The sequence below is a fragment of the Syngnathus acus genome, chromosome 14 (assembly GCF_901709675.1).
Source record: "Syngnathus acus chromosome 14, fSynAcu1.2, whole genome shotgun sequence".
Classification (NCBI taxonomy): domain Eukaryota; kingdom Metazoa; phylum Chordata; class Actinopteri; order Syngnathiformes; family Syngnathidae; genus Syngnathus; species Syngnathus acus.
The window spans coordinates 6,627,960-6,648,633 of record NC_051099.1 but is presented as its reverse complement, the minus strand read 5'-3'; the positions used below and the strand labels follow the sequence as shown (position 1 = coordinate 6,648,633).

The 20,674-nt window shown below is 44.3% G+C and overlaps 4 protein-coding genes across 4 annotated transcripts in view; 1 reads left to right on the top strand and 3 right to left on the bottom strand.

The window, feature by feature from the left end:
* Positions 1 to 20,674, bottom strand: part of gng8 (guanine nucleotide binding protein (G protein), gamma 8) — a 757,718-nt gene that overhangs the window by 344,263 nt on the left and 392,781 nt on the right. The gene's annotated exons all lie outside the window — the stretch shown is intronic.
* On the bottom strand, positions 74 to 5,862 carry slc6a7 (solute carrier family 6 member 7). The gene is made up of 14 exons (XM_037269002.1): positions 5,645 to 5,862; positions 3,670 to 3,892; positions 3,197 to 3,328; positions 2,711 to 2,903; positions 2,495 to 2,633; positions 2,290 to 2,424; positions 2,096 to 2,199; positions 1,899 to 2,023; positions 1,710 to 1,822; positions 1,503 to 1,640; positions 1,332 to 1,431; positions 1,128 to 1,246; positions 868 to 1,041; positions 74 to 792 (listed from the first exon to the last, which is right to left on the bottom strand). The coding sequence occupies exons 1-14, from the start codon at positions 5,759 to 5,761 to the stop codon at positions 631 to 633; spliced, it is 1,974 nt and encodes a 657-aa protein (XP_037124897.1). The 5' UTR covers positions 5,762 to 5,862; the 3' UTR covers positions 74 to 630.
* LOC119133331 (SLAIN motif-containing protein-like) lies at positions 6,511 to 9,089 on the top strand. Its single transcript, XM_037269026.1, has 8 exons — positions 6,511 to 7,315; positions 7,396 to 7,529; positions 7,605 to 7,730; positions 7,818 to 7,910; positions 7,967 to 8,031; positions 8,094 to 8,151; positions 8,233 to 8,355; positions 8,428 to 9,089. Exons 1-8 carry the CDS (start codon positions 6,987 to 6,989, stop codon positions 8,640 to 8,642), a joined length of 1,143 nt encoding a protein of 380 aa, XP_037124921.1. The 5' UTR covers positions 6,511 to 6,986; the 3' UTR covers positions 8,643 to 9,089.
* On the bottom strand, positions 8,940 to 20,672 carry taf1 (TAF1 RNA polymerase II, TATA box binding protein (TBP)-associated factor). The gene is made up of 45 exons (XM_037268921.1): positions 20,355 to 20,672; positions 20,093 to 20,207; positions 19,865 to 19,988; positions 19,673 to 19,789; positions 19,440 to 19,562; positions 19,065 to 19,306; positions 18,774 to 18,989; positions 18,435 to 18,677; positions 18,146 to 18,359; positions 17,970 to 18,077; positions 17,718 to 17,885; positions 17,438 to 17,565; positions 17,264 to 17,371; positions 17,014 to 17,187; positions 16,766 to 16,939; positions 16,588 to 16,692; positions 16,295 to 16,495; positions 16,069 to 16,210; positions 15,791 to 15,921; positions 15,629 to 15,709; positions 15,387 to 15,536; positions 15,224 to 15,256; positions 14,636 to 14,755; positions 14,281 to 14,456; positions 13,976 to 14,208; positions 13,682 to 13,889; positions 13,363 to 13,534; positions 13,025 to 13,236; positions 12,837 to 12,945; positions 12,654 to 12,752; positions 12,396 to 12,573; positions 12,253 to 12,320; positions 12,044 to 12,166; positions 11,869 to 11,961; positions 11,665 to 11,749; positions 11,525 to 11,592; positions 11,306 to 11,419; positions 11,121 to 11,210; positions 10,747 to 10,851; positions 10,487 to 10,579; positions 10,204 to 10,411; positions 9,958 to 10,126; positions 9,690 to 9,828; positions 9,539 to 9,616; positions 8,940 to 9,365 (listed from the first exon to the last, which is right to left on the bottom strand). Exons 2-45 carry the CDS (start codon positions 20,204 to 20,206, stop codon positions 9,186 to 9,188), a joined length of 6,216 nt encoding a protein of 2,071 aa, XP_037124816.1. The 5' UTR covers position 20,207; positions 20,355 to 20,672; the 3' UTR covers positions 8,940 to 9,185.

Genomic DNA, 20,674 nt, shown 5'->3' with positions numbered 1-20,674 from the left:
ACTTACCTCATACCAGATAAGGTGTCTTTACAGGGATATTAAATGAAAACAAATGAAAAAAAACAGCACACAATAAAAACAGCACAAATTTCCATCCTTATATTAAAAACAATTTAAATACACAGTATACAGCTATGTTTAAATGACTGACTGAATACACTTTCCAATAAGAAGTCAAGAACCTTTACTGACAATTGGCCCTGTGAAATGTGTAAGTCTGCAATAAACTAGATACTATTGTAAAATAAACATCATTTGGCATTTTATTTAAGCTATTCATACACATTTATTCTATACCTATTATTGGGTAGTATATTTTGCATCGGGGGTAGATTTGTGGCAATAGTTCCATAAGAGACTGTTCTTACAGTATTCATATACGTATAATATGATCATCAGAACCTATGTACAGTTTAAATTTGAGGTGTTAACAGTCCACTTTGAGAAAACATTGAAACAATTTAAAAAGATAAGTCATAAATAAAGCAGCATTATCTAGCAATAATTTTGCGTGATGAAATATGGTAACGGGTTTTATCCCAACCTAAAGAAAATTAAGTCATAATATTTTAAGTTCATTATAAAAAAAAAAAAAAAAATCTGCTCCCCTCTGTGTGGTTCCTCATGTCGTCAAAACGGTCTCTCTTCCTCCCATGTCATCGCAGTAAAGTCCATGTCAGTGAGAGTGACTGAGAAAAGATCCTCCACCCTTTCAGCAGCCACATTCCCCCCCACTCCCCCTGCGACGTTTGACCGCCAGGAGTTCAGTGGTTGAATTGATTTGTGGAAACGCTGCAGAAAATAAGCACGTGACACAATGTAAAGCTTCAAAGTTAGATTCATCCTGGAACAGGTCATGATACTGACTTCTTTCAGTGTTCCAGTTTCCTTGCAGATGGCTACAATGGCCCAAATGAGGATCTGCAGACAGCAGGTCGTAGCCATGCACACCCCCAACGCTTTCCCCCAGCGAGGATACACGTAGCTGCCGTAATGGAGAGAAGTGCTGTACATCTCAATGAAGATGTAGGTCAGGATAAACTACAACCACAAACAGAAACCGAATGAGTCAGGGGGGAGGACAATGTCGACTACTAAGGAAGCTCATGTGTTCAGTGTTCACTCACCAAAAGAAGAAACGGCGTGAAGAATACCCAGCATGCTTTGAAGTACAACAAAACTTTAGTGCACCAGGGAGGGCAATAACGGATCATGTCGATGATGTCCTGGCAAAACTGGTTGACTCCTGATAAACCAAAATGACAGTTATCACCCAGAATAAAAATGAAGGAAACATGGATGACGGGCTTCGGTGAAGCGAGATGGACTACCATAGACGAAGGAGATGCCAATGCACATGAAGAGGGTGAGGATGATGAGACCAAAACTAGTGCTGAAGGAGTCAATGAGAGTGAACCAGTAAATTCCCCCCTATGACGACAAAATGGAGGATGGTGGTTGCAGTGTATATTTATAATTAAAAAAGAAAAAAAACAACCTACATCAGTTACTAAGAGAAGACCCATCAGGTAGAGGCAACTGCAAAGTACGGCAAGAAACAACGACTTGTGCTTGGCGTTCCTTCGCAGTTGTGGAAACTCATCCAGTACCGCAGTGGTTATGCCCTCGATGTTGCCAAACTGTGACGTGGTAGAGCACAAAGGATCAACAAGTGTGCAGGTCAAGACAGAAACGCCAATATGTCTTACAAGCGTGTCAATCCCCAGCATGAAAAGCATCAGGAAGAAGAGCACGGACCAGAACGCTGAGCCTGGCAGAAGAGCGAGGGCCTCCGGGTAAGCAACAAATGCTAATCCAGGACCTGTGACCCAGAGAAAAAAACAAAAAAAAACATCATTTGAGCAGAGAAAACACAGACATGTGAAGTTATAATGTACCGGAAACTGCCACGTTTTCAACCGGCACCCCTCTCCTCCACGCCATGTGGCCCAGAACTGAAAATATAGCAAAGCCTGCAAAAAAGCTTGTGAGGCAGTTTCCAGTGGTGATAATGATCGTGTCTCTGAAATTAAAAAAAATAAAATAATTAAGGGGACAACGTCATTTCCCATGTTGCTCATGTAAGTGAACTCACCTGATGACATTGTTGTCAAACTTATTATAGGAGGCCATGGAAAGCACTCCTCCAATCCCGATACCCAACGAGTAGAAGATCTGTGAAGCTGCATCATTCCAAACCTTTTAAATATGTGAGCGGGAATAGTTCAGGTCAAGGAAAAATAATCTGCGGTGGCTTGTGAAGCCATCAAGAACATTACTGCTCATTACCTGCGCGCTGGTTAATCGTCTCCAGTCGGGCGTGAGGTAAAAAGCGATGCCCTGAAGAGAGCCTTCGAGAGTAGCACCTCTTATGATCAAAACTAGCAGGACCAAGTACGGGAATGTAGCCGTGACATAAACCACCTAAAAACACAAAGCGACTGTGAGCACAACTCACACAAATCACGCGAAGATGACTTTGGAAGCGGGTGACCTTGCCAGCGCTGTGGATGCCCTTCAGCATACACAAGAAGACGATGACCCAGGCAGCCAGGAGGCACAGGGCCAGAGGCCAGCGGACTGGACCCGGGTCATGAAGGCCCGCGCTGTTCACCACACCCAGCACACGCTCACTTACCAAAAATCAAATAAAAGCATTGGTGAGTCTCATGAAAATGAAATGTCTGCTGTCATGTATTTGCGCACTTACTTCCAGAAGATCTCCGAGGGGCTGAGACTTTCCCCACTGGAGCCGTTGCAGATGGCAGCGTTGGCGACGGCGTCACATGACCAAGGCAAAGGATATTGGAATGAGCTGCCCAGGTAATAAAACGTCCACGCCATAATGACGTTGTAGTAAAGAGACACCAGCACAGCCACGCACAGCATGCCAATGCCGATACCTGCAACATTGAAAATCAGCAGCCTTTCAGCCCTTACAATTCATTTTGTGTGTTGGCACCAGTCCCATTTAAGTGCTCGCTGAGCGTAAAGATATGTATCTTGAAATGTTGGGCATTATTCAAATCTCCAGAAACGCAGTTTTTTATCAGTATATCACATGTCCCGGCAAGTGGCCACAAGGAGACGCAAACCCACCCGCAAAATCTCCATGGTCTCATGACCGGGTAGGTGGCCACAAGGTGGCGCAAATTCCCTGTATGTTGGCAGATATCTAATAAATGTTCTGTGGTACCTTTAAGCAGAGGGCAGCATTTCCATACGGTGACCGGGCCGGCTGCTCCGTACTGGCCGAGACACAGCTCCATGAGGAAGAGCGGAACGCCCGTAAAAAAGAGCATGATGAAATAGGGGATAAGAAAAACACCTGGGAAAGTAGAAAGACAGGTCTCGAATTTGAATACATTGGTGTATTGGTTAAGATGTGGTCAAAGAAGGGGAAATAATGTCCAGTTTGTTGTTAAGGGGTTTTGGCATTACATTTACTCGAGTACATTGGACGTGAAGCTGCATAGCAGAGAGAGTGGGACTAACGAATAATAAAAACAAAGGATTAGTGGAGTGTTTAAGTTCGATCGAATGAATGGCGAGCCAAAAATGATTACAAAGGCAGATCACACCCAGATTTGCTCAAATAGGTGTGACAAAAGTGCAAAGGCAAACACAAAAGGCATGCAAATATGCTTGATATCTGCACCCCTCCCTTACCTCCTCCATTGCGATAGCAAAGGTAAGGGAACCGCCACACATTCCCTAAACCCACGCAGTATCCGAGGCAAGAAAGCAGGAACTCGTACTTCCCGCCCCAATGACCCCTGGAGATGGCCGCGTTCAATACGGGTTCTGGACTCGGAGTTGGAGACTCGAGCTGTGATCCAGCGGTTGTGTGGTTCAGGCTGTTTGCCGTATGCCCATTCAAATTGATCGAATTCTACAAGACAAAAAACACTAAATGTAATTGAATAACTGAGGTGAGATAATATCTCAACTTGGCATGTTAAACGCATATTTCGAGCCCATTGTTCCGCCTCGCTGTCAAAGTTAAAAGGAACAATTTTCACACGTTACCGCCAAGGGAGGAAGTTAAGATAATGTCAGTTAAAGGGAAATGTACTTTTGGCAGTTTGCAAACATATTTGATTAAGGCTGCGCTAGACTTATAATCATATCAACATAATTATCAGTAGTAGTGTACTCGTGTGGTGATTAATAAGTGGAAAGGAATGTGCAGGCTACAATGAATTTGTTCTCTACAAAGTATTGTGGAATAGGATGTCCAGACAGGGAGGATATCTCAAGGCCGGTGAGGAACAACTCGTGTTTGTGGTCCAGACACCTGTGCTGAGCAGGGGAAAAACCCAAACGAGGAGGAGACGACCATCGACCAATCACCACAAAATATTTTGCATGCTTGAATATTCATATTGTGTTTCTTTCAAACTGGGCAACCCGGAAGAATGTGTTGTCTTTGAAGGTCACGACGGCACACAAGTTTTTTGTGTTAAGGACCCGAGACCCAGGCGCCTGTATTAGCTTGCTTTGTCAGGATTAAACAATTGGTAAATTCGGCCTAATTGATCTACTGGTCTTCTCTTTGACAGAACGAACTCGCAAAATTGTTAGGTGTACCAGTGTGTGGATTGGGACGTAACAACTCTTGTGTTAAGTGTTGATCACAATTTGGAGTCAGATCAATAACTAAAATCCGTAGCCTAACACAGTTATTCTACTTTAGGTGCTGTCAAGTTGTGAGGTATGATTGGCATATTTATGAAGCGCAAATTACACAGGCTGTCAGTCACACACACATCTTCAAAGGTTTTATTAGACCTCATCAAAGCTTGACTTCCTGAAGCATCAACTCAGCGAGCATCTAAACTTTAGATGAATAACAATCAAGAATAGTAAAATGATACTTAAATCATTGCTTATGTTCCTCATACAGGTTTTAAGGTGATGACAATTTGATTTTAGAGCAGATTATTTCTACAGCATTCCCATCAATTCTTGTTTTTCCTAACAAATCTGAAATTATCCTGGAATGGATCGTGGGGGCTTCTGAGTTTTGGGTTATGCTGCGAAAAGTCTTCCTCAATGCAATATAATATTGCCAGTTTTTTTTTTTTTTAATGAAAAAAAGTCTTCTCTAATTTCATCACTCTCCATTGGCATATTTCTTTTCAATATATATTATGTTGGTGTCAAATTATTATTTTTTTCCAAAGAAAATTGACTTTTCTAACGAGGACATCATACAAATCTCTCAAGGCACATCGATTATAGATCGTTTGATTTAATTGTGTAATTATTCCCAATGAATCAATTCAACAAACGCATTTTTTTTGTAGCTAGAAATCCGATCCTGTGTACAAACGGGACAACATGGAAAAACAGCTTAGCATCTCCATGAAACGAGGCTAAACTTTCTCTCAATTCAGTATAACGGCTCATTAAGATTACAGATACAAACAACGCGAGGCGTAGGTTGAAAATGGTCACAAATTGCTACGGTTTTTGTCGACAGTAATGAGTAAAACAAATATGTGGACGGACAGGTTTGACAACTTCATCTCTGCTTTGTCTTCGAGCAAGCGAGGGAACTTTACCACTACAAATTAAACAGCATTTTAGAAAAAAAAATTCTAACTATATTTATTGGTAGAATACGAAGCTTTAACACTACCTGGGTGATGCTGGGCCTGACCAGAGAGGGGCTGACGAGTTCACCTTTGCGGCCGTCGTCCCTCATCTCCAATTCCACCCACTGGCACAGGTGGTTATTTAAGTATTGGATCCACATGCTGCATATTACCGCTTTACGGTTCTGGATTAAAAAAAAAAAAGTACTTCGCCGTTTGCGAGCTGTTCGTAAGGCGGATACAAGTAAGCAGGGGCGTGGAGTTTGGGGGGGGGGGGGGCAGGTGCCCCAGGAAAAACACCTCCCACTTTCTGTGCTATGACGTCACGGAGGTGAAGCCAGTTTGAATTTAGCCTGATTTGACTTTTTTTTTAATCTATTCCAGGACATATTTAGTTTTCATCTGCAACATCTGCACATACAGTTCCTGTTCTAAGTGCAGTTATGTGGTATTTAACTTTAAAGGGTTAAGGTTAGTCTTTATGATCTGTGTTTTTAAACATTTAATTCTTATTCACCTATGTGCAATACATTTTAATTGCATTTTTTATTTTATTTTATACATTTAAAGCATGTGTCAAACTCAAGGCCCGGGGGCAAGATGCGGCCCGCCACATCATTTTATGTGGCCCGCGAAGACAAATTGTGCATCAAATTTGTGTGTCATTACTAGAATGGCAAATTGTCTTCACTTTTAATGTCTTTTTTTAAAATATTTGACCAATTTTTACTCGTCTGATTTGAAAACGAATTATTTGTCAGTTTGTTTTGTAGCTTTTACTGTATATAATATGAGGTGCTCATACATTTATTTGGGTTGACAGTCATAATGGCCCTCCGAAAGAAGCTAAGACTACAATGCGGCCCGTGAAAAAAAATGAGTTTGACACCCTTGATTTAAAGGGATAGTGTGTGTTTTTTTCCACCTAGTGGTCACTAATAGAATTAAATGACATGAATTTGAAGCCCATGCATTATTGTAATACTGTACACGTTTGTATCTGCATAAATGAGGTATAGTGTTAGCGTAATTGTCAAATGTATGAAATAATTGCTGCAGGTTATCATGGCCAAAGTGTCAGCTGACATTTCTTTTGGCAAAAAATCACATTTTTAACACAGCTTGTATTCCGGAAGATCAAAGTGTTCCTTGATAGTGTGCTGCTAATTGACTTTTTTTTTCTTAGCAGGAACTTGCCAACACTTTAATCCACATAATCTTGTGATGCTTTTCTAAATCCATCCAATCTGTTGCGGCTCTATAATTAACAGCCCTGCTCTAGAAATCTGGGTCAGTAGATCGAAGCCCGAGTGCTGCATCGTGTGCTGAGCAAGTTTTTAACCGAAACTCAGGATTGAGAAACGTGTCCCCGCTGAGGATACCCAAATGGATACCCAAAACCTGGCCATACAAAACTGGAGTTTGGATTTTAACGATGACCTCCGCTCAAACCATCCTATTTTCCAAAGCGAGGGAAAGTCAGATCCACGTCCCAGCGTGTGGGCCGAACCAACGGGAATGCAGAGTTGCACTTCTCGGTCTTTCGCCAGGGATGCTAGGATGAGACTAGATTTTTTAAAGTTTGGATCTAATTCTCAAGTGTCCTCCGCTGCCAAGGATGATGATGAAAAAGAAAAAGACCCAGGAACACATACTGTTTTTGACTTAGTGGATCTTCTTGAATTTAAGGATGATAAAGAGGATCACGAAAGCTGGTAGGTACCATCAAAATATATCACAAATTAAACCAAAATGGTAATTTTTTTTTTTACTGAATTAACTGGATCCCACACAGGTTATATGAATCTCCAAAAAAGCAGATATCAGAGGACAACCAGTCACCTCTGAGATGGTGTCGACACGTCTTGGATAATCCGAGTCCTGAAATGGAGGCCGCATCTCGTTTACTTCGCAATAAACTAAATCAAAGTAAGCTACACAAAAGCACCACTTCCCCTTCAAACATGTCGTGACTGATCTCATTGCACTTTTATTTCCATACAGAAACAAGCAGTTCCTACAGGAGTATCTTTTACAAACAGCCTGCAGGGCAAGATCACACCGACAGTGCATGTGTGGATCCTCACAATGACAAAATATCTACAAATACGACACACGACACCTCTTTGGGTATTAGCGCCTGAAATAAACCTGAAGTAAATCTAACATTGACAGTAAACACGTCATTCATATCCCAAATTTTTTGTATTTAAACAGATGATCTGGCTATGCCCTGTGAGTCCATAACTACCAGCTACAAATTGCAGGACATCACAGATGTTCACCTAATGGCCCGTATACAAGAAGACAGTAAGTCGAACACAATTCTATTGTTGTCTCGATGTAACCTGGTGTCCATATTGTAGGTTTACGACAGGACTACATCTCCACGCCCGCCGGTGTTTCAGACCGAAGAAGTCCTGAGCCACAAGTAATGCTTGATACGTTTAACATAGATGCAATGGGAAGGAAATACATCTTGTGTCGTCACAGGTTCGACTTCGTCAGCAAGTCACTCAGTTCAAGTTGCTCAAAAGGGCTCAAAATCGAGGTATATAAAGAATTCAGATTACCTTCTCTGATGATATCCTTTTTTAATATATTTGCGTGTGTTGACCTCGGAATAAAACAGCCAGGACAGAATCCCCCCTTCGGACCAGCCTTCGTTCACTCCAGGCTCTGAGAAACAGTCGGAGTTTGGACACCGATGACTGCCTGCCTGATCATCAAACACCAAACACAGCTTTGCCATCAGGTAAGGAGAAATTGTTGTGGATGGACAGAAAATTGGACTAACGTAAAATATCTTTTGTCTCTTATGTGGAAGCATCCACTAAGTCTAGCGACTGGTCACAATTGGTGAGCGGCTCTTCAGTCCACAAGACGGCCACGAGGGAAGTGCAGAGGTCTCAGTCTCTCAGCCCCCGTCGGATCTCTCATCGCGCTAAGAGATATCTGTCTGTTAATGCGTGTGTTTATGCTTCACCTGAGAGGTCAACCACTGCAGCTTGGGGCGGCACTTCGCCATCAACGCGAAGGTGAATCACCTCAGCCGACACTATTCGGCGGAAACATAAGGGCACATTGTTTGACTGTGTTCATTTGTTTATAAAGTCGCTGATTGGATGAGAGCAGGACGCTTGCAACGACATTGTCTTGCATTTATCCGGTTGAATTATTTCTTTTTATAGCTGAGTTACCATAGCGGACGTAATGGTGTTATGTAAGGTATCCTCGACGAGGGGAGCATTTACTAAACATTCGATTAGAAAGCACCGATTGTCTCTCGCAGCCTCCATTTTTTTGTAATGTACTTTACAGCTACCTTGTATGTGACAATGAAGAAATTATTCTTGTTTATTTTTCCATTGCAAGAATGTAGTTTGTGGTTACAGAATGAAATCAAATGTCTCACATAAATATAATGGGTAAAATAAACGCAGAAATTTACAATGGGAAGCGCTGACGTTACAAGCATTTGTGAAAAATGGCTCACAGAAAACTGTACTACATATTTACATGATAAATGTATTAAAAAAATAGTTTCAAACTTTCTGTCTTGATATTGGTAGCAAAAAAAGGAATCTAGTCCGAGTCCATGTCGCTGTCTCCTCCGATGGATCTGAATTCTTCGCTCTCCTCATCCTCGCTGAGCTGGACCTGCGAAAGTACGGCTGGACCTCTCCGCCGTGCGTCGTCCTCTTCGTCTTCTTCCTCCTCCTCACTGTTGCCTTCATCGTGTGTGTTTCCTCGTAGCTGCCATGGCTGAAAGGCAAGAAGGGAAAAGTAGGGGCATTAGAAGAGGCGATGTGACTCAACTATTTTCTGAAGCACTTGTGCAAATTCAGCCCGGCGTGCACCGTGGACTGTTTGCAGCATATAGCAGGTATAATTAAGAGTATCGCAAAACAAAAAAAGACAAATCCTTGCTATCCTACCTGCTGTGCGTACGGTGCAGGTGTTGTGTTGTGCCTTTCCAAGTCCATGAATGACCATTTGCCCTCCTTCTCATCATACTGGAGGCACAAAAAACATTTTGTTTCTACCTTGTAACATTTCTCTGTTTGGACGTGTTGCTACTTTGTGTACCTGGGAATGTGGAGCTGGGCCTCTCCCGCGTGTGTCATCCTCTTCATCTTCCTCTTCCTCCTCGCTGATGCCATCGTCTTCTACGTTCCCCCTGGCTGACGGTTGCATTCGACTGCGGCTCTCCTCAAAGCTGCCATAGCTGAGATGCAAGAGAGGGACAGCGCAAACTTTGAGCGGCACAGAAATCTGCATTCAAACCTCCAAAATTGCTAAAGAATCCTTGCTTTGCAAATATTTGGCTGTGAGTTGATTGTAAGGCTCCTGGTACCTGACGTTGCTGTCTTCCATGTGAGGCCCATCATCGGCCCCGTCTGCTTCATATGACATCATGCTCTCGTCCTCCATGCCCATGCGCGCCGTCTCCTGCGCTCGCCTCGGAGGCGGTCTCACATCGACCTCTCGATCCGAATCACTGCCACTCTCCGATAAATGGATGGCTATAGAAGTGGTGAGGAAACAAAGCGGAACAATGTAAAATGGTTATCTTAGGAGACTCCTTGAAGCCTTAACTTACTTGAGAATGGATTGTCGCCCTCCTCCTCACTGGCGTCATCCTCCCCGTCGGACATGAGCAAGTCCTGATACAGCACGCTGGCATGAGTGTGGGGGTTGGATCTGCGTTCATTTTCTTCCTCCTGCCGGTTGTGCATGCGTCTGCGCGGAGGCAGCAACATCTCGTCGTCGTCATCGTCATCCTCGAGATCACCTTCGGCATCCTCGGCCTGCTCAGATGAGCACGGGCGTTTGATGAAAACTACCATCCTTGATGGGGCTAATGTGAATAGTGCAGTACTCACAGGAGCGGGTGTTTTCGGTTTGCCGTCTTCTTCCTCAAAGCCTTCAATATCCACATCCGATTCTTCTTCCCTGAGCCGTCTGCCGTGGCGAGCCTGAGATCCCAAAATAGAGTTCAAAAGCACAGACTAAAAAGACCGAGCCGCTCTTACAACCTCTCAGTGAGAATGCCCAATGACTCTACAAACTCGACAAGCATGATAATCAGAGGATGGACTGGCGAGAGGTGGAACAAGCCTGATTACTGACTCTCGCTCCATACCTGCCCCCCTCTCTTCTCAGAAGCAACCACTAGAGGTCCATCAGAGAAAAGGCTGCTGGGTGCCCTTGATGGGCCTGAAGCACCGCTGTCAAACAGATCAGCAGGCTGGCCAAACACATGGCAGAGAAGTTGCACAAAGTGACAAGAGTGAAGGAAAAGACAAAAGGAGACACTACACATGACTGTAAAAGATGAAAGACACAAAGAGCCTTTGGAAGGATTGTTAGTAAGGAGGAAATACTGAAGGCGAGAGGAACATTACAGGGTGTGGCAAAAAAGAGACAAGGGTGCTGGATAAAGTTCCAGTGTGTTTCACATGGAAGCACCATTTTCGGAACTACTTCAGCAAAATGGCGGCCCGGCTGCCGTCATACCTGGGCTATGTAGGGCGAAGCTGAGGCCAGCCTCTCTAAGTCCATGAACGACCCTTTGGCTGTGGAGATGTCTTTATCGTCCTCGTCGTACTGGTCGCGCAAACAAGAGAGGTGTTGATGTTAGGAAAACCAAAAGAATGTTCGAACTGTTTCGGAGGAGCTTCCTCAAATCGCCGTCCGTCTACCTGTCCCATGTATGATCCGTGAGCCATCTCCAGACTCTCAAAGTCAGCGGCATCCAGAGCTGCCTCTTTGGCCGTGGAGATGTCCTTTTCCAGCTGTGTCAAGTGTTCATCATACTGCAGGCACAAGAGACGGAAATGATTACGACATTCCTGCTCAAAAGAATCCAACGTGATTGCTACTTGTAGTGCTTAGACCAGCAGAGTTATGTCTCAGCATACCTCATCTAAGGTCTGCCTGCACACACTGATGATATCCAGTGCTGTCTTGGTGTACGGACTGTCGCGCCCTGTGAAAAACACACAAAAGAGATGATTAAACCATTTTGTGCTCAAAGTCCCATGGCGAGAAATTCTCTCACCGTTGTACTTAATGCTGTTCGTGTGGATGAGAGTGACATCGGAGAGGAAGGCGTCTCTGTTTTGGTACTTGTGCTTGGAGATGTTCTGATGATTTAGAAAAGTGGACATGTTTTGAAATGTTATATTACATCTCTTTTTATAACTCAAGTTTCCCCCAGAAAGTCCTTTTGCGTGTTTCGAGATCGTATATTTGTGGTCCTCACCTTGCGGATACTCTCCAGGTCCATCGGGTCTATAATCACCTTGTAATAATCAGGCACAAACTTTTTGTTGACGGGATGGTGGAACGGCCATGACTAGAGCAGAGGAAAGCGCAAATGAGCTGATAGTTGATTCGATTATCTTAAGGAACAATTTTGCTGGGGAAGGAAAACCTACATCTGGTACGACCATCATCTTCTGGGTTACGATGTTGTCAAGGATGAAGGAGAAGGCCACCTGATCGTCGTCATCGAGCAAAGGATTGATGGCTTTTTCGAGCCTAACCAGTCTGTCCTCTTTCTGTGGATGCAAAGGTCAACGTCTGAATACGTTTTTCAAGATTTAAGAAACTTGACACAGAAGAAAATCAGCGCAGTCACGCTTACCTCTTTCAGCTTCGTATCACACAGATCCAACATTGATTGCGCAACTTGCGTGATCGGATGTTTTGCTCCTAAAAAGCAAAAACACAACCTGATGTAAATGATAATAGTTAAAAAACAAAATCATAAAGGTGTCACTTAAGTACCATTGTATGTGGCGCTGTTCTTGAATATAAGCTCAACGGCTTCTCTGAACTCCTCCCTGGACGGATACATTCGTTTGCGGACATTCTCCCGGAGTGTCTGCAGGTCCATCGGCCGCGTGATAATTTTGTAGTAGTCCTTCACAACCTTGGCGTTTACTGGCGTGTGAAACGGATATGTCTGTTTGGAGGATAGGGAGACATTTTTTTCAAAATGCAAATTACAAGTTGACTGAGAAGAAGTTTGTCGACCACGCTTACGTTCGGGTGGTCGCGCATGTCGTTAATGATGCTCTCCAGCACAGAGGACAAGGTCACCATGGGGTCGGTGCGCCTGCGGTGGATCGCCTTGTGCGGTTTCTATAAGTATGAAATTTTTTTTTTTTTAAATCATCTCTTCCTTTTTTTATGTTCAAACAATCTGTCAACATTACTGCTACTTGCATTCAGATAGTCGCAGTGCACGGCATTGCCAACTCGTCTCTTCTTTTTCGGAGGAAGCTGCTGCTTGGGGAACTTGAGCACCAGAGATTTTCTGCGCACCTCATCAGCACTGTTGATCCCAAAACAAAAGTGAAGTAATGCATGCTTTAAAAAAAGAAATCATTTCAGGAAAAAAACCAACAACATACCTTTCAATGAGTTGCTTGCCAAGCACGATCTTTGTGCCTTCCACCTTAATCAATTCTTCGTTGTCATTGTGGATGACTGTCTTTTCTAGCTCCTCCTCCTGCTCTTCTGTCATGGCGACCGGGTTCGAAGGGGGTGCGTTGGTTTGATAGTAGAGCGGGCAGAACTTGTTTGTCCTCATGTGCCCGATGGCACCACATGCGCCGCACTTTAACTAGGGAAGAGAGGCAAAGGTTGAAGAAAAACCTGCCATGGTCAAAAAATTGGAAAGACCTATTCAATGTCATTTCAATGAGATAAGAGAGGGAAAAAAAATAGAGGACTTAATCAGCAAGCTTACTTTTACCTTGAGGTCTGGTCTCTCTTTCATCTTCTTGGACTTCTTTTCAGGAGGTCCCTTGAACTTGTCTTTCTCTTGATTTCGCTTTAGTCTCCTCAGCTGCTCCTGGATCCGCCGACGCTCCTTCCTCATCTCTTCTCTGTGCTGCTCATCGAAGAGGGCAAACTTTCGTCTGAAGACACACAGACATAAGGAAAAGTTTATTTTTTTAAATGAGGGGGAAAAAATAGCACTCTTGAAATATTTCATCAATGTAAAAACATTGGAACATAATTTCTTATGACAAAAGTTACGAGAAGGTTTGAATGGAATTACTGACATGAATTCATCATCTTTGGTCGTTCGGATCCTGGTGTAGGCATCGATGACGGCGGATTTGCGCACAGTCTCGCAGCGAACATATTCCTTGCCGTCCTCGTCCCTGAAGGTTCTGTAGATCTTAAGACGGCGTCCTGTGGCTGCGGAGTTCAAGCTGGTGACTGACGATGTGTCATCATCTTTGTGGGAGCTGATGGACAACGAACTCGCTAAAAAGAGACACAGGCACAATTTGCATTCCGCCGGTACGATCACGATGCCGCGGGCAACCGGTGAACGAGGAACCGCGACTCACACAAGATTTTGCGGCGCTCCTTCCGCCCCTTGTTGTCACGATCGCTCTCCTCCCCCATCAGCATCCTCTGCAGCTCCCGCCGCTCTTGTTCTTCCCTCTCGCGTGACAGCTGTGAACTGGTCTTCTTGTTCTGCAGCATGTTCTCAATATTCTTTCCCATTTCCTCAAAGTCGCTATCCTCGGCTGAGCTGCTATCTGTGTCTGTGGAGAGAACTTCCGTCGACTCCAGCACCCTGTGGCAAAGGACATGGCCGCAAGGTGAGTTGAAAAGTCCACAGAAAGCAATCAACTCAAGTGGATCTTACTTATTCTGCAAGTCAAAGATCCGCTGACATTCCTCTTTGTACCGCTCCTGGTGCTCAGCGACAGAGAAACGTGAACCTCTGGCAAACTTGCTCATGGGGCCTTCTCCTGAACGAGCCTGCTCGGTGGACATGGTTCTCACCACGTCAATCACTTCCCAGCGTGAGAGCTTTTTGATCTAATCGACCAGGAGTACAAACCAGCACAATTACCTTCAAATGATTTAAAAGTACAAACAGAAAGCATAGGGAAAGCATTGGCCTGTGGAGCTAAAAAATATATATAAAATATCTAAAATGGCTGATAAACATCCTCAAAAGTCTTTTTGGAGCTCACAACCTCTTCTGTCAAACTTACCTCTTCTTCTGGAACACCAAACTTGCGGAGCAGCTGCTTGGCATTTTTCAGTGACAGTCTCCTCAAATCGGCATCTGTCCCAGTCACGGTCTTCTTAGCAGGGGTTGGCTCTTTGTCATCCTGAGAAAAATAATCATACGGCCCAAAACCTCAACATCCAAGCAACATTCACCCGGGGGGAGGGAACGACCACGGATCACCCACACGCCCAGTACAACAGTCACCCATTACACCTAAAGAAAGTTAAAAGTGAAGAGAAAATCTGTCCAAAATGTAAAAGTTGGCTGTCAGCAGGAGTTTATGATTATCGAATTCCACTTTTGGGTGATGAGAAAAGACAAGGATGGTCATATTCAGTATTGCCTATAAGACATTCCCACCTTATGTTGTGAAAAAAAGTCACCTGACCAAAACCTCCAATCAGTGTTGCCTCAACACTTTAACTGGGAAGACTTTCGAAAAGACGACTTTTTTTTGTTTGGCATTGAGGTCACTATTGCTAGCTCGAAATTTCTGCGCTTAGTCAGTCTCCAAATTGTGTGATTGGGTTGAGGTCAGGGCCCTTAAGTACTTCCATATCAAACTCACCAGCATCAAGGCTTTATGGACATAAGTTGCATGCTGGAAGAGAAGACAACCTTTCTTATTTTTCCATATGAAATGACGATTCAGGGGGAAATGAATACCCGACCCCTCATTGACTGCCCAATGAGTTTCTAGTAAGCAGCCACATCACGCAAGCATTTCACACCTTCTGTTGAGTGGGCTTGTTGGGCACTTTGACGTAAGAGAAACCTTCTCCACAGCCCGTGGGGTCGGCCACACCCGTAACCTCCAAAAGGCATTTCCCCTTCATGGCGGAGATGAAGGCTCTTGTTGTGTTCCAGGGAGCTGTTCGCACCTTACATGAGAATAACAATGGATTAGTCCAAATTGCATCGTATAGTGATGGATGAGACTGGAAGGTGGAAGGAAAAAAAAAAAAAAAAAAACCTCGTCATCAATCTTCATTTGAAAGTCCTCTTCGTTCTCCTCCTCTGGTGCAAAGAATGATTTTTCGCCATATCCGGCGTCCTGATGTAGAGCGAAGGTACGGTTAAAAAAATTTGCCGTTGCAGCTGTCGACAGAACATGACAAACTTTGAGTTGCGTCACCTTGAGTCGTTGCTCGGCCACTTGCATGCTATAGTAAGAGCAGCATTGCTCCGGAGACACCATGGCTCGGATCTCTTCCTCTGTGGGCAATCTGAAATCAGGTTTCAGCACCCACCAGTTGGAATCCATCCCTGGAACAAAGATGAACGAAAAAGCTCCCTCCATGAATGAACACAGAGCATCAGGGTGTAAAGATGCTGATTTTTCTTGAGCAGCATGTCAACACTTGAAATTCAAGTTTACTGGTGTAAACACTAAATATTCAATACAAACTGTACCGGTGCGTTTGAAGTCGGCACAAAGTTTCAGCCTTTTCCTGATGCTGCTCTCGGAATGCACCGGAAATGCTTTCTTGATATCCTCCATGCGAATTCTCCGCGGGCGATCCTTGCTCTTCCAGAACAAGCGGTAAATGAACACCTGCAAAAAAAGATTTGGCAGTTGAGATATGGCGGATGTGCACAGCCTAAAATTGTTCAAATGGAGTCAGGCGAGTGGACATACTTGAAGGAAGTCTCTTATGTGGGTATTTGCTCGTTTGGAGTTGGGCCCGGGAACCTCGTACAAAGGGCAGGCTTGACCGACTACCATAATGTCCACAATTTCTCGGATGTAGTAGCCGTGGCGTGTTCTGATGACCAGAAAATCTGTCTCGGGCATTTTGTGCAAGTAAATGGGGGAGCGGAAAAGGTTGTTTTCAAAAGCCTAGAAGGGGGCCAAAAAAAAATAACACGTGGATTAGTAAAAAGATTATGATTACAAATCCTCAACGGAATAGTGAGTGCTTTAATGCTGACTTGGAGCAGCTGTCCAGGATGCAGAGAACCCAGAAAAGGCGACGTGTGACAGTAGACAGTTTCTCCATATTTGCAATCTGGCGCTCCAGGATCCTTTCCAGGTTTCTGCATAATGGAGATTCCAATTAATAGTGTTTGACAATTGTAATCATCCAAAGCCACCGAACACGACACCCACTCTTTTGTAGTAGTTTTTAATTTTGGTGGCCATGCCGACTTGCATGATGAGAGGGGGGTATTCTTCGCTGTACTCTGCCAGGATCAGATCTCCGTCTTTGCCCGTCAAATCCTGCGGGGTGCGCATGAAGAACATGTCTCCTCCTCCCGAAGCCTGCCGCTCCTGCTCTCGCATCTGTTTGGACATTCACACCATCCGTTGCTTATACGCGGCGGAGGTACGAGAGAAAATTTTGAGCCTTGTCTCACCTTCGCCTTTTTCTTAATGTGCTTGAGCAGAGGTTGGGCAGGATGTGGACCGGGCTGAGCCAAAGGTCCAAAAGAGTACTTCTTCAATGTGGACCTGTGGAACTGCCGCAACTTCATGGGCCCCATGTGGGTGGGGAAGAAGGGCTGCCTCAGCTCCAAGGCTGGGATGGAATGCTGCTCAAGAAACGTGTTGCTTATTAAAATCTCTCACACATTTACATACATGTTACTTCATGTAACTTTAGCTCACCTGAATGATGTTACCGCCAAACGTCCCCCTCAGACCTTGCTGTTTGGGGTAGTAGAATTCGTCATTGGAGAGGTTCCAGGGGTCCTTGACCTCAGGTTGCGACATGTTCTGAGTGGAGAGAAAACATTGAATGCACTGCAGCTTTGTAGGAACTGAACGGTGGGAATGACTTACCTGTTGCGGCTCGTCTTTTATCACCCCAGTTTTCCCAAGCAGGATGCGACTCTTTTTGATTGCCGTTTCCTTCTTGTTCTCTTTTGACGGGGAGTGAGATGTCGACGCTTCCTTTTCATCGGGAATTTCTAAATTTCAAAGAAATCATTCGAGAAAATTTGAATTTATATTTTAAAAATAGGACAAGATAGAAGAAAAACAGTAGTTGTACTGGATTGGATTTTTTCATTATGACATACTGCTGCGGAGGAAAAATACCTCACATCTGACGTGAACATACCAAGAATGATATTCTCATCATTGGGATCCAGTGTGAGAACCGGAGGAGTGAGTAAGTGATCCATTTCCTGATCATCCCAGATAATGTTGTCTTCCCAGCGCCCATAAACTAACTCCTCGCTGTCAATGGGGAAAATTGAGAACCAAGGAGTATCATCGTCTTGATTGGCTGCAGAGGAATACATACACAGGTAAGAAGAAAATTAAGAAAAAAACATCTTTGTAGTTTTGGTGTCATTTCTAGCAAACTCACAGTGATGATCTTGGCTGTTTTTGTCCCGCTTCAAGCCGGTTATGGACAAGGTTTTGGGCATAAGAGGAGGGGTAGATGGGACCAATTGCGAATTACTTCTTGTCAGACCTGAAAAATTGAACAGATTCGCATGAAACACATCTATGCACAGCTCATTTTTCAACTTGACATCTCACCTTGTTGTGCGTTATAAGCATTAGCATTGCGGGTCATGCTAGTGGGTAACCACCCTGCAAGACTGGCACGTTGAGTCTTGGTGCCCTTGTGCTTCACATCCTCCCCGTTCCAGATAATGTCATCCTCCCACTGCAGTTGCGTCACCATCAAGAAGACCTCGTTCTCCAGGGCCAATTTGTCCTCCTCTGTCTCGTTATCGTGGCCGTCGTGACCCTGCAAATGCAGTGATGATAAAATCGCAAGTGCAAGCTAATTCTGCAGTATAACTACAAGTGGCCGCCAACCAACCTCCTTAGCGGTCCTTGTCGTTTCTTCATGTGCGCTTTGCTCCTGAGGATCGCTGGACTCCATTTCCTTCAGCTTCAGCCCGTAATTGAAATTACTCCCATCCTCGGGGACTCCCATCATGTCATACCAGAGCTGGGCGGGCCCATATCGCCATTCGGCAACTTTAGGCCGTGATTCTGTCTCCTTGTCGCCGTCACAACAGGTTTGTGAGAACTTGGACTCCACGGGTGCCATCATGGTTATCTGATATCATAGAAGATCAGCAATAAATTACACAATGGTACAAATAAAGCTGATATTTTGGGGATACTATTGGATACCTTTAAATCGAATATTTACCTCATCGTCCGAGAGACACTGCTCAGGGGGCGGAGGGGTAGCGTACTCGTAAACCCACCCAGACTTCTTTTCCTGCCCTTCCTCTGCAAGCTCTCCCTCGGGCGGAGGAGTCCCAGACTGGACATCCCGGTGCTTCCGCTTCTTCTTCCTTCGGGCACTCCTCCATACAGACGGCATGTTTTTCCCTGGGCCAAATAGCCGTAAGAACCTCAGAACCTGACAGGAAATCCAAAAGACTCGCTGTTAGTGCTTAGTATGTGTGAGACGGTGTCAAGGGAAAGGATATATTACTTTTCCAGGTCTAAATTCCGGGAAGAGTTCTGTGACACCAGGTAGCGCTTTGGCAGCATCTTTCTGCATGATGCCAGCAAGCGGGAGGGTGAGGCTGTCCGGTTCGCCTCCGGGCCCGGAGGCCAGGCCGGGGCGGTCCGATTCCGACTCTGAGTCGGAGGAACTGCTGAAATCAACCTTTTCGGCAGTAGATGATGGTGCGATGATAGAGGGCAGGATGATACCATCACCCTCTTCCCCGACTGTGAGGAGAGACAGGGGCAAAATTTAATTGTTCTGAAGCAGGATTCCTTGCCTTAGAATATTTTTCTTTATATTCAATCATACAATTTGACTACACTCTGACAGACCTAGGTCAAAAACAATCATTCGTACCATTTGCATTCTGAGATGCGGGCTCTTCTTTTTTAGCGGGTGTTGAAAAGCTTGGAGGTGGGGGAGGAGGCATGAGCTTGGAATCAATATCCTCGCAGTCTGCATCGTAGTCATCTTCATCATCTGCAATTATTGAATTTGATAAAAACATCAATATCATTTCATGAAAGGTTTCTGCTTCTACCGATACAGAAACTCTACTATACATAATGGGAAGGATATTGTAATATAACCTGCTTTCCTGCAGGGCTGCAAAGATCCCATGGCTTGTCGATACTTCCGTGTTTCATCCTCAGCAACCTCGCTGATGTCAGAATAATCAACTGCATCTTCAGTGCTTTTCACCCAACCTTGATGAAGTAAACACAGAATTAAAAAAATGACATTCCACTAGTATTAATGCAATGGTGCTCTGATCCACTCACCTTCAGCATCCACATTGGTGGGTGTTTTACTTTCCTCTTGCTCATCATCCTCATTGGAGGTGATCTCTGTGATGAGGGAGCTCAGACCCAGATTACCCAAGCCGGCCAGATGCTTTTTGGACTCCTGGGTTTAAGAACCGACACCATTAAAACAAGCAGCCGTGGAAAAGTGGTTAAGATGGTCTCTTACTGTTACTGTAACTTTATGTTTGTGTTTGAAACACTAACGTTGTCCAGGACACTGTCGTCCTCGAGTTGGCCATCTTCATTTATGTTCCCAAACAAGAAGCCAGTAATGGAGAAAGGGCGATCTTGGTCCTCATCACTGTCGGAGTCGGACATTCTGAGAAAACAATGTTATCATTGGAAACATTACACAAGTACTAATATAGCTTAAACTTATGTAAAACATATTTCTGATGATTATGCAGGTTTAACTTTTGCTGACGGTAACAGGTTAGCTGCGATTAAAACAGCAGTTTCCTCTTACCTTACGGGATTTCTATCCAATTTGTTCCCAAGGGGCTTAATAATAAACCTGTTCAGTATTTTACAGACGCTGTGCTAGCCAGCAATATTACGGTTCAATGTGTCAATAAAACATTGACACATTTGCTAACAACATCGCGCCGAGGCGATGTATTTCTTCGGCCCCGGTTTTGAAAGGTTTTACGAAACACTAAATAAATTGTAAATTACGTTGCAGTCCTTAGTAACTTAAGAGTGTATTTGTTGCTATTTAAAAAGCGTCCGCTTAAAGATTGCGGCAGCTCGTCATTTAGCAACACTCATGTAAACCGGAAGCTGGAC